The 15213-nt window shown below is 42.1% G+C and overlaps 1 protein-coding gene across 33 annotated transcripts in view; it reads right to left on the bottom strand.

The window, feature by feature from the left end:
- The window catches only part of LOC149127805 (DNA-directed primase/polymerase protein-like), a 44733-nt gene that overhangs the window by 11430 nt on the left and 18090 nt on the right, over nt 1-15213 (bottom strand). For 23 of the 33 annotated variants that reach the window (XR_016229023.1, XR_016229024.1, XR_016229025.1 and 20 more), the window contains 2 exons: nt 6557-6844; nt 110-272 (listed from right to left, as the gene is read on the bottom strand). Coding sequence is in view for 23 of the 33 variants with exons in the window: in XM_089325654.1 (XP_089181780.1) it covers nt 110-272; nt 6557-6844 (451 nt within the window). In the remaining 10 variants the exon portion in view is untranslated. Of the gene's footprint in view, nt 1-109; nt 273-5703; nt 5787-6556; nt 6845-15213 lie in introns of those variants that run through there. The other 10 variants (XR_016229026.1, XR_016229027.1, XR_016229030.1 and 7 more) reach the window with 2 other exon arrangements.

Below are 15213 nucleotides of genomic sequence, written 5' to 3'. Positions count from 1 at the left end.
ATTTTCTTGAGATAGGATGAATTTACACAATTCACTTTTTAGCAATATGCAATAGCATTCATGACTGAATAATCAGGAGTATACAACAGTTTAATTTTTGCCTACATACCTGACATTGCATACAAAAGAAGAGAGGAAATACTGGTTTTCTTCAGGAATCGTTTTTGATTGTTTAGGAAAGAATTTGTTATCTTCAGCAATCTCCAAAGCCACATGCTTTCCTAGTTTTGATGACTTATACAGCCGGAAGTTCCTATTTCTTGTATAAACTCCTACATCAAAAATTAGTAAAGTAGTATGTATGAAATCTGTGCAATTTCCATGAAGATTCTGAAGAACCCTTGCAAGCACAGATTTCAAGAATTGTTTGCACCAAAATAAATTTATTTTTTAGTCTGATTTTCCATGAGCCTTTTGAGGTACTCTGGTATAGCTAGTAACAAAATTACATCAGTATATAAAAGAAGATAATTTAGAATTGACATGGAAGAATGCTATTTCCAGAAAGTACAAGCTAGACAGTTTTGTATCAACTTTTCAATTGAAAATAAATGGGGGCACGTGCTGTGGCACACTAAGTTAGTTCTCTGCTTGCGGCGTCTGCATCCCATATTGTGAGAGGCCAGAGCCACACCACGACAGGCTTCTCACAAGACAAAGGAAGTGGCTAGGCCCAGGATGCTTCTCTGTGCTGAAACCTGACACTGGGCAGTCCTTGGTCTGCCAGGACCAGGTGGGGGCAATCAATAAGGTGGGCCATCCTTGGTCCAGCAGGGCCAGGGGAAAGAAGGAATGCAGACAACGTAATACTTGTTTGCCTGGGGACTATAAAAACCCTGGGGGGGGGGGGCAGCACCATGGCTCACTTGGTTAATCTTCCGCCTGCGGTGCCACCATCCATATGGGCGCCAGGTCCTAGTCCCAGTTACTCCTCTTCCAGTCCAGCTCTCTGCTGTGGCCTGGAAGGCAGCGGAGGATGGCCCAAGTGCTTGGCCCCTGCACCCGCATGGGAGACCAGGAGGAAGCACCTGGCTCCTGGCTTTGGGTTTTTTTTCTGCATCCTATTTGAACTCTTTATTTAACATAGAGTTAATCTTACATATATAAAGTCAATTGAAAATAGATATCAGTAAAACATAAGAGTGGGAATAAGGGAGGGAGGAGGATGTTTTTAACTATTAATATATATAGTTCTGCATACATTCCTACAGACTTACTTCTAAGGATACAGTTAAAAATTTGTCAAGGGACTCCAAATCCCATTAAACTTGGTGGTAAAAATGCCATCTTAATTGTTGAAGTGATCATATTAACTGTTAAAGTGAACATATAGGCAGGATCAAGTGCCTGGTAATAGAATTAAAAAGGAGAGGATGTCCAACATGGGAAGCAGTCCACACAACAGACTCATAGAATGACAATCACTTTAAATAACACTCTGACCTCAGAATCAGCCCTTAAGGCTTCCTGGTCTGGCTGAAAAGCCCATGAGAGCATTTCAAGCATGGAAAGCCAAGACACTGTGGCAAAAAATGTTCTACATGAAGGATCTCTGTGAGAGAGATCCCAGTGAAAAGAAGTCGCCATCAAAGAAGGATGTACTTTTATCTAAAGGAAGGACAGAACTTCCACTTTGCTTATGGCCTTGTCCAAATACTGACGGAGTTTGTGGACTCAAAAGGCTTCCATAGCCCAGACAGCTCATTTCAAGAGCCTCGGGTGGTCACTAACGTCATACATAAGAGTGTTAATTGTTAAATTAACAACAGGAGTCACTGTGCACTAACTCCCCATGCAGGACCTTTGTCCTCAATGAGTTGTATTGAGAATTAATTGTAAAACCAGTTTCCCAGGTTTGTGTGTGTGTGTGTGCACGCACAAGTGCACACACAAATTGTTGAAATCTACTTAACATAGAGTTGGTCTTCTGTGTACAAAGTTAATTGAAAATCAATCTTAATGGAGAATGGTACTGGCAAGCAGAGAAGAAGGAAGAGAAGGGTTGGGAGTGTGGGTGGGAGGGCTGATATGGTGAGAAGAATAACTATATTCCTAAAGTTGTACCTATGAAATTTGTATTCCTTAAAAATAAATTTCAAAAAAATTTTTAAATATTAATTTTTTAAAAAAGTTAATACAGATAAGCAGAATATCTTCAAGACCCTGGGATAAGCAAAGATATTTTACAGAATTCCAATAAATAACCACAGAGGAAAACACTAATAAATCAGACTATTACTATTATTTAAAGGTAGTAACTTTGATTCATCAAAGACACCATGGCTCAATAGGCTAATCCTCCACCTAGCGGCGCCAGCACACCGGGTTCTAGTCCTGGTCGGGGCGCCGGATTCTGTCCCAGTTGCCCCTCTTCCAGGCCAGCTCTCTGCTGTGGCCAGGGAGTGCAGTGGAGGATGGCCCAAGTGCTTGGGCCCTGCACCCCATGGGAGACCAGGAGAAGTACCTGGCTCCTGCCATCAGATCAGCACGGTGCGCCGGCCACGGTGGCCATTGGAGGGTGAACCAACGGCAAAGGAAGACCTTTTTCTCTGTCTCTCTCTCTCACTGTCTACTCTGCCTGTCAAAAAAAAAAAAAAAAAAAAAGAAAAAAAAAGAAAAAAGAAAAGAAAATAAAAAATATATATACTATGGAGAGAGAATTCTACAATCTGCAAGAGAACAGCTTCAAGTCACACTTAAGGGAGTTCCCACGAGACCAACAGCAGATTCCTCAAAAGAAACCTTACAAGCCAAGAGGGAAAGTGATATATTACAAGTTCTGAAGAAAAAAAACAACTGTCAATTAAGAACACTATACTTGGAAAAGCTCTTTCACAAATGAACAAGAAATATTTACTAAGATGAGAAAAACAGACTTCATCACCACCAGATTGCCTTACAAAAAATGCTTAAGGAAGTGCTACAGAGAAAAGCAAAAGAAAGATAATTATCACCATAAAAACTGTATAAAAGTTTAAAAATACTAGAAAAAAAACAAAGAATATTCAAAATAAAAAGAAATTTTTAAAAAAGGACTAATTCATAACTTACCAAAAAATAACTTTAAATTTAAATGAACTAACTTCTCTAAATAAAAGATACACACGGCTGAATGGGTTAAAAAAAAAAAAGTCCAAGGGCCAGTACTGTGGCACAGTAGGCTACGCCTCTGCCTTCAGCACCAGCATCCTACATGGGCATTAGTTTGTGTCCCAGCTGCTTCTCTTCCGATCCAGCTCTCTGGTAGGGCCTGGAAAATTAGAAGATGGCCCAAGCACTTGGACCCGAAAGAAGCTCCAGGCATCTGGCTTCATATCGGCCGAGCTCTGGTCATTGCAGCCATTTGGAGAGTGAACCAACAGATGGAAGATCTTTCTCTTTGTCTCTCCCTCTCTCTGACTGTAACTGTCTCTCAAATAAATAGATAAAATCTTAAAAAAAATACAAAAAAAGTTCAGGGATATACTGCCTACAAGAAACTTAAATCCCCAATAAAGAAAGACACCGGCTGAAAGTGAAAGGATGGAAAAAGATATCCCCTGCAAATGGAACCAGAAATGAGCAGGAATAACTGTACTCATCAGACAATATGACTTTAAGACAAAAACTGTAAAGAGACAAAGAAAGTCATTATGTAATGATCAAAGGATCAATTCATCAAAAAGATGACTTTAAGTGTTTTTGCAAGGCTACAGTGCCAAATTTCATAAAGCAAACATCAGATATAAAGGGAGAGATAAGCCTCAACACAACAATAGTGGGGGACATAAACACCGTTTCCATCAGTAGAAAGATCATCCAGACCAAAAGAAAAATCAGCAAAGAAATATCATAGTTAAACTATATCACAGGGGCAAGCATTTGGTGCAATAGTTGAGACGTTCTTGGGACACCAGCATCCTATAGCAGAGTGCCTGGGGCTGAGTACTACATACACCCCTGACTCCAGCTTCCTGATATTGCGTACCTTGGGAGGCAACAGGTGATGGCTCAAGTAGTTGGATCCCTGTACCCAAATAAGAGACCAGATTAGCTTCCTGGATCCCAGCTTGGACCTGGCCCAGCTCAGCTACTGTGGGCACTTAGGAAATGAATTAGAAGATAGGAGAGCGCTCTCTTTGTCTCTTCCTGCCTTTCAGAATAATTAAACTGTACAATAAACTAAGTGAACCTAATGACATTTATAAAACATTTCATCCAACAGCTGTAGAGTACACATTCCTTTCATCAACATATTAAGATCTCAAGAATAAACCATACACTATGGCACAAAACAAGTCTCAAGAAAAAAAAATAATCAAAATCATAACATTTGTCTTTTCTGACCACAATGGAATAAAAACTAGAAATGAACAGCAAAATTAACTTTAGGAATTATAAAAATATATGGGGCAGGCCAGTGCTGTGGTGCAATGGGTTAAAGCCCTGTCCTGCAGCATTGGCATCCCATATGGACACCAGTTCGAGTCCCAGCTGCTCCACTTCCTATCTAGCTCCCTGCTAATGCACCTGGGAAAGCAGCAGAGGATGGATCAAGTCCTTGGGCCCCTGCATCCACATGTGAGACCCAGAGGAGCTCCTGGCTCCTGACTTCAGATAGGCTCAGCTCTGCCCATTGCAGTCATTTGGGGAGTGAATCAAAGAAATCAAAAGGAAATATTAAAATTCCTTGAAACAAACAAAAATAGAAACACAACAAATCTATAGGATACAACAAAATGTATGGCATGAAGCAAAAGCAGTACTAAGAAGTTTACAGCAATAAGCAGTTACATAAAAAAAAAAAAACACCCCTAATGATGTATCATAGGTAACTGAAAAAAAAAAGCAATTCCAAAGTTAATAGGACAAAATTACAAAAGTCAAAGAAGTAAATCCGAGAAAATAAAAATACAAAAGATCAATGATAATTTGGATTTTTGAAGAGATGAACAAAAATCCAAAAACATTTAACAAGAGTAACCAGAAAATGAGAGAAGACTAAAATAAATCCAGAGGTAAAAAACACATTATAACTCAAACCAGAGTAGGAACTATTTGAAACTATACAATTAAAAAATTAGAAAATCTAGAATAAATGAATAAATTTCTGGACAACTACTCAAATTGCACCATGCAGACATAGAAAACCTGAACAGACCAACAGCAGCAATGAAATTCAATTATTAATAGGAAGTCTTAAAGAACAAGACCCAGAGGAAGCTCCTGGCTCCTGGCTTCAGATTGGCTCACCTCTGACCGTTGCAACCATCTGAGGAGTGAATTAGTGGATGGAAGACCTCTCTGTCTGTAACTCTGCCTCTCAAATAAATAAATCTTTTTTAAAAAGAACAAAGCTGGAGGTATCACAATACCTGATTTCAAGACATACTATAGAACTACAATAAGATAAAATGTAAACAACAAAAATCTGCATGTACTATTAAATTTCTGAAACTTTCAAAGGATAGTTCAAGTAAAATACTTCCTCATCCTCTTTTAATATGTAAATATATATTGTTAAAATGTGTCATTCAAGAATACCAGAGAAATTTCCTGACTGTTTTCCTGTTATTTCTTCCTAATTCCTATTATTTCCCAGTAATGTGACTTCAAGGATAGAACGGTCATGAACGGGGGTATTCTGTTTAGGGACTTCAACACTGGGTTAGAGGCACAGCATATTTATTGGATAATGTTGCTCTTACTGTTATGCATTATCTTTGCTTGATCCTAGGCCTACCAAAACTGACACATTGCACTTACCCGACTTAGATTTCCAAATTCTGGCACTTGATTCAGGGGCACTGGAAAGATAATCAGGAACAATTCTCTAACCTTGGTACCACTGTCAGCCCGAAAACATTGCCCCAAATTAAAGCCCACTTGCCCTCAACCTGTGTGCACTGCAGCTCTCTGAAGTGCTCAATGGCAAAAATGCTCTTACAGCTTTCCAAATCACAAGTTAGAACTTCATTAGGTTGTATATTACATCAGGCTTAAGTCTTGCCACACTAGAGCCTTCTACACACTCAGGTTCAGAGACCCAAACAGAGCACGGTTGGGTGCAGAAGTCACCAGTCTGTGAAAGAAGGCTAACTCGAGGCTCCCGGCCAGGATCAAAAGCCTGCCCTGCCTCCACCACAAAGCTCTTCAGGGAAGAGCAAGCTCAGCCTTGCTTTGTGATGTGAGTACCATTTTTATATTGTTTCTCAAGTTGACTGAATCTGCTTTAAACTCTTGGCATGCTGGAGGGTGCAGGTCTCCCCATTCCCTCACAGAACTCCCTGGACACTTGGAGCAGAGCATGCCACAAGCACTCTCGTTCAGAGCCCAGGCCAGGCTGGGGCTTCTGTTCCACAGGGATCGCCCCAAGATCTCTGAACTGAAGCCTTGTGGATTCCCCAAGCCTAAGCGGGCTGATCACATTCTGTTCCTGACCTGCACTGTCGCTGGGGAGCGCGATGATAATGAGATGGTAATGAGATCCCTGTGCACAGTGACAGTGAGCATGGACAGGTGTCTCACAAGAGGACATCAGGGCAGTCAGAAAGAAACAACTGTCAATGTTACTTACCTAGATCTACAAAAAGATGCTTTTCTCCCACATTATTCTTCACAACTAAAAATGAAAGATCAGGATCGCTTTGCTTCGCTGATCCCAGCCGCCTCGGCTTCTCTGAATTCAGTGTCCAGCTCTCTCCTGTGTCCTTATCTGGGGACATTTTGTTATATGAAGCCCCTTGTTTTGTTGGTGCTTCAGAAAAGTGGGAAAATCCCTGGTCCACTGTCTCTGAAATGCTATCATCATCTTCACTGGCAATTAACTGAAGAGCAGGCTGCAAAATTGTTCTCACAAAATTACCTAAGGAAAAAAAGGTGTTATGATTAATTCTTTCATGTGAACTGGAATTCAAGATTCAGATTCAAATCTGCACATGAAAGGCATTTCCTTTGATTTCTGGTTTTAAAATTGTTTTGGTAGAAACTATAACACATCTCTCTTCCTTCAAGCTATGCAATCTTTTACTTTTTAAACTTCCATTGGCAGGAAGCTTGTTGCAATTTGGAAACAAACCATTTTAGAAGAGAAAGTTAATTTGCGGTGTGTCAATGTTGCTAGCATAGATCTAACCCTAACATGTCATCAAAAAAGCACCATTTTTTAAAGAACTTCTTTTTAGAGTTTCTATTTTGAGAGGCAGAGAGCCATAGAGACAAACAGAATTCCCTTCCACTGGTTCACTCCCCAAATGCCCACAACAGACCGGCTGGGCCAAATCAAAGTCAGGAGCTAGGAACTCAACGTATATCTCACAGGAGCATGGCAGGGACCACTATTTGAACCATCACCTGCTGCCTCCCAGGCTAATAGCAGAAAACTGTGATCAAAAGTGGAGCCAGGCCGGCGCCGTGGCTCACTAGGCTAATCCTCCACCTTGCGGCGCCGGCACACCGGGTTCTAGTCCCGGTCAGGGCGCCGGATTCTGTCCCGGTTGCCCCTCTTCCAGGCCAGCCCTCTGCTGTGGCCAGGGAGTGCAGTGGAGGATGGCCCAGGTGCTTGGGCCCTGCACCCCATGGGAGACCAGGAAAAGCACCTGGCTCCTGGCTCCTGCCATCGGATCAGCGCGGTGCGCCGGCCGCAGCGCGCCGGCCGCGGCGGCCATTGGAGGGTGAACCAACGGCAAAAGAAGACCTTTCTCTCTGTCTCTCTCTCTCACTGTCCACTCTGCCTGTCAAAAAAAAAAAAAAAAAAAAAAAAAAAGTGGAGCCAGACTCAAGCTGAGGCACTCTGATATGGGATGTGTGTTTCCCAAGCAGGGTCTTAACCACTAGGCTAAACGCCTGTCCTCATCACTTTGATTAATGAGAACAGAGTTGAATTGTTTTTGCTATTAATGAATAAAGAACACAGTTTATATGAGGAAATGGCTCCAAGACGATGGTGAGAAACACTGCGAGAACCTCTGCCTTACCCTCCTGGTATCCAGATGGTGGCAAACTTCTTAGGAACTCATTCTCTCTCCTTTGCCTGCCACGGCATGCCAGGAGAACCGTGCCTCCCACAGCTGAAAGGCTGTGGCTCCTGCTATCCCTCCCCCACATTTGTTGTGGGATGGCCTATGGCCTTGGGGGTAAAAAAGTATAAAAATATACTTTTCCCAACTACATTTATCCTGAAAGTTCTGAATAACAGAGGTTCAGAAAAAAAGTGGAGAGAGTGTGATCTTAGCGAAAAATTAGGAAGAAAGCCACAGAAGAAATGACATGCAAATTAGAGGGACATTTGGACCTATATGGAGGATGTGGACACACCCAACTCAGGACCAGCAGCTGAGAACTTCAGCACCAGCTGTGGAGAGTGCAGTGAGACCAGACTGTAGCAGCCCAAGCCACTGGTGATAAAGCTGTGGTAAAAGCCCAGCAGGAATCCAGCTTGGAGCCCTGTGGGGGACAGTGTACCTGCCAAACTAGAAGAGAAAAAAAGGTGGCATGTTCCTCTCTCCCCGACCACCCTGCACCAGCATCCTGTAACAAGCCGAGGGAGGGTGGGCACTATTTGGACTTATGTAAGAGCTACACCAGTTCATGTCCATGCGCCCAGCGACTAGCCAAGCAGAGACACCCAAGACTGGCTGGGAGAACCGATGGGGCTGAGTGCTTGTGACCGTGGGAGGCTTGTGAGCCCGGACTGTGAGAAACGCTTGGCTGTGTGGGAGGGCTCAGGGTGTGCATGGGACTTTGCACAGTCACTGTGGGAGGCTCCCCATGCTCCTGGATTCCCTGGTGAGGGTCATTGCTATGGCATCCATGGTCACATCAAGGACTGCCCAGATTCGCTGTGTGCTTCTTGTGGCAGTGCAGATGCAGATTGTACCCACTAGGGCTAGCACCCAGGCACTGGTCTCCTTTGAGGAGAGGAGGTGAGCAAGAGAATAAGCCAATAGAGCAGAACTAACCTCCTCTCTGCTAAGTAAGTAAGTAAGTAAATAGAAGATTTACCACATCAAAATGAAATCTTGGAAATGAAGAATTCAATAGAACAAGCAGAAAATGCAATGGAAATCCTTAGCAACAGACTCGGTGAAGCAGAAAAAAGAATATCCAAGTTAAAGACAGATTGCTGGAAATTTTATAGTCAGACCAAAAAAAGAAAAATTAGAAAACTAAAAAACACTGTTGGACATCTATGGGATACTATCAAATGACCCAAAACAAACAAAATTGATACACCATTGGCCCAATTAAAAAAAAAAGGGAGAAGACAGAAATCAATAAAATTAGAGATGAAAGAGAAAATTTAACAATAGACACCACAGAAATAATAAGCCCATGAGAGTATTTCAGGCATGGAAAGCCAAAACACTCTGGGGGGGAAAAAAAAAAAAAAACACCTAAATGAAAGATCTCCGCGAGTGAGATCCCAGTGGAAAGAATGGGTCATCAAAGGAGGAGGTACCCTTCTCTGAAGGGAGGAGAGAACCTCCACTTTGACCATGGCCTTGTCTAAATATGATCAGAGTCAGTGAACTCAGGGGGCTTCCATAGCCTTGGCAGCTCATGACGAGAGCCTAGGGTGATTACTGAGGCCATAAACAAGAGTGTCAATTTGTTAAGTCAACAACAGGAGTCACTGTGCACTTACTCCTCATGTAGGATCTTTGTCCTTAGTGTGCTGTACATTGAGATTTAATGCTATAACTAGTACTCAAACAGTATTTTTCACTTTATGTTTTTGTGTGGGAGCAAACTGTTGAAATCTTTACTTAATGTATGCTAAACTGATCTTCTGTATATAAAGAGAAATGAAAATGAATTTTGTGTGAATGGAAGGGGAGAGGGAGTGGGAAAGGGGAGGGTTGTGGGTGGGAGGGACGTTATGGAGGGGGAAGCCATTGTAATCCATAAGCTGTACTTTGGAAATTTATATTCATTAAATAAAAGTTTGAAAAAAAATAAAAAAAAGATAGGAGAAAAAAAAATAAAAAGAATCATCAGGAATTACTACAAAGAGCTGTATTTCAACAAACTGGGAAACACAGAAGAAATGGATAGATTCCTGGACACATACAACCTACCTAAATTGAGCCATGAAGACACAGAAAACCCAAACAGATCAACAGTCCAGACAGAAATTGAATCAGTAATAAAGACCCTCCCAAAAAAGAAAAGCCCAGGACCAGATACCTTCACTGCTGAATTCTACCAGACATTAAAGAACTAACTCCAATTCTTCTCAAGCTATTCAAAAGAACTGAAAGGGAGGGAATCCTCCCAAATTCCTTCTATGAAGACAGCATCACCTTAATTCCTACACCTGTACAAAAGAACTACACAGATACAACAAAGAGAACTACAGACCAATTTCCCTGATGAACACAGACGCAAAAATCTTCAACAAAATTCTAGCCAACTGAATCCAACAACACAATCAGAAAGATCATTCAGCTATACCAAGTGGGATTTATCCCTGGTAGGCAAGGATGGTTCAATATTTGCTAATCAATGTGATATACCACATTAACAAACTGAAAAACAAAACCCATATGATTATCTCAATAGATGCAGAGAAAGCATTTGGTAAAATACAACACCCTTTCATGATGAAAACTCTAAGCATTCTTCAACACAATCAAGGCAATTTATGACAAACCCATGGCCAGCATCCTTTTGAATGGGGAAAAACTGGAAGCATCCCACAGAGATCCGGAACCAGACAGGGATGTCCACTCTCACCATTACTATTCAATATAGTCCTGGACGTTATAGCCAGAGCCATTAGGCAAGAAAAAGAAATCAAAAGGATACAAATTGGGAAAGAGGAAGTCAAACTATCCCTATTTGCAGACGGCATGATTCTATATATATGGGATCCAAAAGATGCCACTAAGAGACTATTGGAACTCATAGAAGAGTTCGGTAAAGATTCAGGATATAAAATCAACACAAAAAAATCAACAGCTTTTATATACACAGACAATGCCATGGCTGAGAAAGAACATCTTCAACAAATGGTGCTGGGAAAACCAGATCACCACATGCAGAACATTATTTGAAAGTCAGAGTTACACAGTGAGAGGAGAGGCAAAGAGAGAGAGAGAGAGAGAGAGGTCTTCCATCTGCTGGTTCACTCTCCAATTGGCTGCAACGGTAGGATCTGCGTCGATCCAAAGCCAGGAGCTTTTTCTGCGTCTCCCACACAGGTGCAGGGGTCCAAGGACTTAGGGCATTTTCTACGGCATTCCCAGGCCACAGCAGAGAGCTAGATGGGAAGTGAAGCAGCCAGGACTCGAACCAGTGCCCATATGGGATGCCAGCACTGCAGGCAGCGGCTTTACCTGCTATGCCAAAGCACCAGCTCCAAGAAAGAACTTCTAAGATGAATCCCATTCACAATAGCCACACACACACACACACAAAAAAATCAAATACCTTGTAATAAATTTAAACAAGGATGTCAAAGATTTCTACAATGAGAATTACAAAACATTAAAGAAATAAAAGCCACCAAAAACTGAAAAAATCTTCCATGTTCATGAATTAGAATAATTAAAATGTCCATATTACTGAAAGCAATTTACAGATTCAATGCAATACCAATCAAAATACCAAGGACATTCTTCTCAGATACATTAAAAAATGCTGAAATTCATATGGAAACACAGGAGACCCCAAACAGCTAAATCAATCTAATACAACAAAAACAAAGCCAGAGACATCACAATACCAGATTTCAAGATATACAGGACAGTTATAATAAAAACAGCCTGGTACTGATACAAAAACAGATGGATAGACCAATGGAACAAAACAGAAATGCCAGAAATCAATCCACACATCTACAACCAACTTATCTTTGACAAGGGAGCTATAATCAACCCCTGGAGCAAGGACAGTCTCTACAACAAATGGTGCTGGGAAAACTGGATCTCCACATGCAGAAGTATGAACCAAGGCCCCTACCTTACACCTTACACAAAGATCCACTCAAAATGGATTAAAGACATAAATCTATGATCTGATACCATCATATTAGAGAACCTTAGGGAAAGACATTGGCATGGGCAAAGAGTTCTTGGAAAAGACCCCAGAGGTACAGACAATCAAAACCAAAACTGACAAATGGGATTCCATCAAATTGAGAAGCTTCTGTACTGCAAAAGAAACAGCCAACAAACTGAAGAGGCAACTGACAGAATGGGAGGAATTCTTTGCAAACTGTACAACTAATAAAGGATTAATAACCAGAATATATAAAGAGATCAAGAAACTCCACAACAAAACAAACAACCCAGTTAAGAAATGGGCAAAGGACTCAAACAGGCATTTTTCAAAAGAGGAAATCCAAATGACCAACAGACACATGAAAAAATGCTCAGGACCACCAGCCATCAGGGAAAAGCAAATCTAAACCACTCCCGTTAGTATGGCTTTCATACAGAAATCAGCAAACAAATGCAGGCAAGGATGTAGAGAAAAAGGTACCTTAATCCACAGCTGGTGGGAATGTAAACTGGTACAGCCACTGTGGAAGACATATGGAGATACCTCAGAAATCTGAATATAGACCTGCCATATGACCCAGCCATCCCACTCCTGGGAATTTACCCAAAGAAATTAAATCAGCATGTTAAAGTTATCTGCACCCCCTTGTTTATTGCAGCTCAAGTCACAATGGCTAAGTCATGGAATCAACCCAAGTTTCCATCAACTGAAGACTGGAATATGTACACCATGGAGTACTACACAAAGCTAAAAACAACCAAAAAACACACAAAAGAAAGACCTAGCCATTTTCCACAAAATGGACGAAACCGCAAAACATCATTGTTAGTGAAATAAGCCAGTCTCAAAGGGACAAATACTATATGTTCTCCCTGACCTGTGATAACTAATAGAGCACCTATAAGGCAATCTGTAGAAGTAAAATTGACATTTTAAGAAGCAATGACTTTAAACAGCCCTTGTCTCGACTGCTGAGGAACAGGTTTTTTTCATACTATTTGTTGAACTCTTTTTTTTTTTTTTTTTTTTTTTTTTTTGACAGGCAGAGTGGACAGTGAGAGAGAGAGACAGAGAGAAAGGTCTTCCTTTGCCGTTGGTTCACCCTCCAATGGCCGCCGCGGCCGGCGCGCTGCGGCCGGCGCACCGCGCTGATCCGATGGCAGGAGCCAGGAGCCAGGTGCTTTTCCTGGTCTCCCATGGGGTGCAGGGCCCAAGCACCTGGGCCATCCTCCACTGCACTCCCTGGCCACAGCAGAGGGCTGGCCTGGAAGAGGGGCAACCGGGACAGAATCCGGCGCCCCGACCGGGACTAGAACCCGGTGTGCCGGCGCCGCTAGGCGGAGGATTAGCCTAGTGAGCCGCGGCGCCGGCCTTGTTGAACTCTTAACAGAGTTAGTTATATGCATGTAAAGTTAACTGAAAATAGATCTTAGTGAAAAATAAGAGTGGGACTCCTGGGAACTTACCTAAGGGAAATGCAATCAGTACATGAGAGCGCTATCTGCACCTCCATGTTTACTGTAGCTCAACTCACAATAGCTAAGACATGGAATAAACCCAAATGTCCATCAACTGAAGACCAGATAAAGAAACCATGGGACATGTACACTATGAAATACTAAACAGCAGGAATAAAAAAAAAAATGAGATCTGGTCATTTACAACAAAATGGATGAGTCCAGAACACATCAGGAGGAGGAAAAGGGTTGTGAAGGTGGAATTAGTGGGAAGAATCACCATGTTCCTAAAGGTGTAATTATGAAGTGAATGATGTTTGTAATTGTAAAGCTGTATAGTTCTGCATACATTCCTATAGACTTATTTTTAAGGATATAGTTTAAAAATTTGCCAGGGGACCCCAAATCCCCTTAAGCTGGGTGGTAAAAATACTATCTTAAGTGTTAAAGTGATTGTATGGATAGGATTAATGGTCTGGTAACTACAGATAGAATTAAAAAGAAGGGAATGCTCCAACGTGGGATTCAGCCCACACAGAAGACTCAGAGTGACAACCCCTTTAAATAGCATTCTGACCTCAGAATCAGCCCTTAAGGCATTCTGGTCTGGCTGAAAAGCCCATGAGAGCATTTTAGGCATGGAAAGCCAAGACACTGTGGCAAAAAAAATGTCCTATATAAAGGACTTTGGCAGGTGAGACCCTAGTGGAAAGAAGTGGACATAAGGAGGAATTTTTCTCTGAAGCGAGGAGAGTACTTGAACTTTGTTTATGGCCTTGGCTACAGATTGACAGAGACTGTGGATTCAAAAGGCTTCCACAGCCTAGGCAGCTCATGTCAAGAGCCTTGGGTGGTCACTGACATCATACCTAAGAGTGTTAACTGTTACGTTAATAACAGGAGTCACTGTGTACTAACTTCCCATGCAGGATCTCTATCCTCAAAGAGTTGTATTATAATTATGTCTAAGTGCTTGCAAAAGATGTATCATTTTTAGATGCTTCTTTGAAGTTTAATTTCACTTTTTAGAAACATTTCAAGATGCAATGATTTTGAACAGCCCTTTTCTCAGTTGTTGAGGAGCAGTTTTGTTTTTTTTTTTCCATGCAAATTGTTGAACTTTTTTAATTTTTTTTTTTTTAACAGGCAGAGTGGACAGTGAGACAGACAGAGAGAAAAGTCTTCCTTTGCTGTTGGTTCACCCTCCAATGGCCACCGCGGCCGGCACGCTGCGGCCGGCACACCATGCTGATCCGAAGCCAGGAGCCAGGTGCTTCTCCTGGTCTCCCATGGGGTGCAGGGCCCAAGCACTTGAGCCTTCCTCCACTGTACTCCCGGGCCACAGCAGAGAGCTGGACTGGAAGAGGGGCAACCGGGACAGAATCCGGCGCCCTGACCGGGACTAGAACCTGGTGTGCCGGCGCCACAGGCAGAGGATTAGCCTATTGAGCCGCAGCACCGGCCAAATTATTGAACTCTTGTATAGAGTTGGTCTTCTGTGTATAAAGTTAACTGAAAATCGATCTTAGTGGAGGATGGGACTGGGAATGGGAGAGGGAGCAGGAGGAGGGGTGGGAGAGTGGGTGAGAGAGCAGGTATGGTGAGAAGAATCACTATATTTCTAAAATTGTACTTATAAAATGCATGAAGTCTGTATTCCTTAAAAGGTTTCTTTGGGGGGGGGGAATAATAGTGGGAATTGGAGAGGGAAGAGGTAGACGGTGGGAGAGCAGGTACAATGAGAAGAATCACTATGTTCCTAAAGTTGTAA

Source organism: Oryctolagus cuniculus, chromosome 2 (genome assembly GCF_051225735.1).
Source record: "Oryctolagus cuniculus isolate XC-2025 breed Fujian yellow rabbit chromosome 2, ASM5122573v1, whole genome shotgun sequence".
Lineage (NCBI taxonomy): Eukaryota > Metazoa > Chordata > Mammalia > Lagomorpha > Leporidae > Oryctolagus > Oryctolagus cuniculus.
Note: the sequence above shows the minus strand (reverse complement) of the source record. Positions and strands in the feature narration are given on the sequence as shown.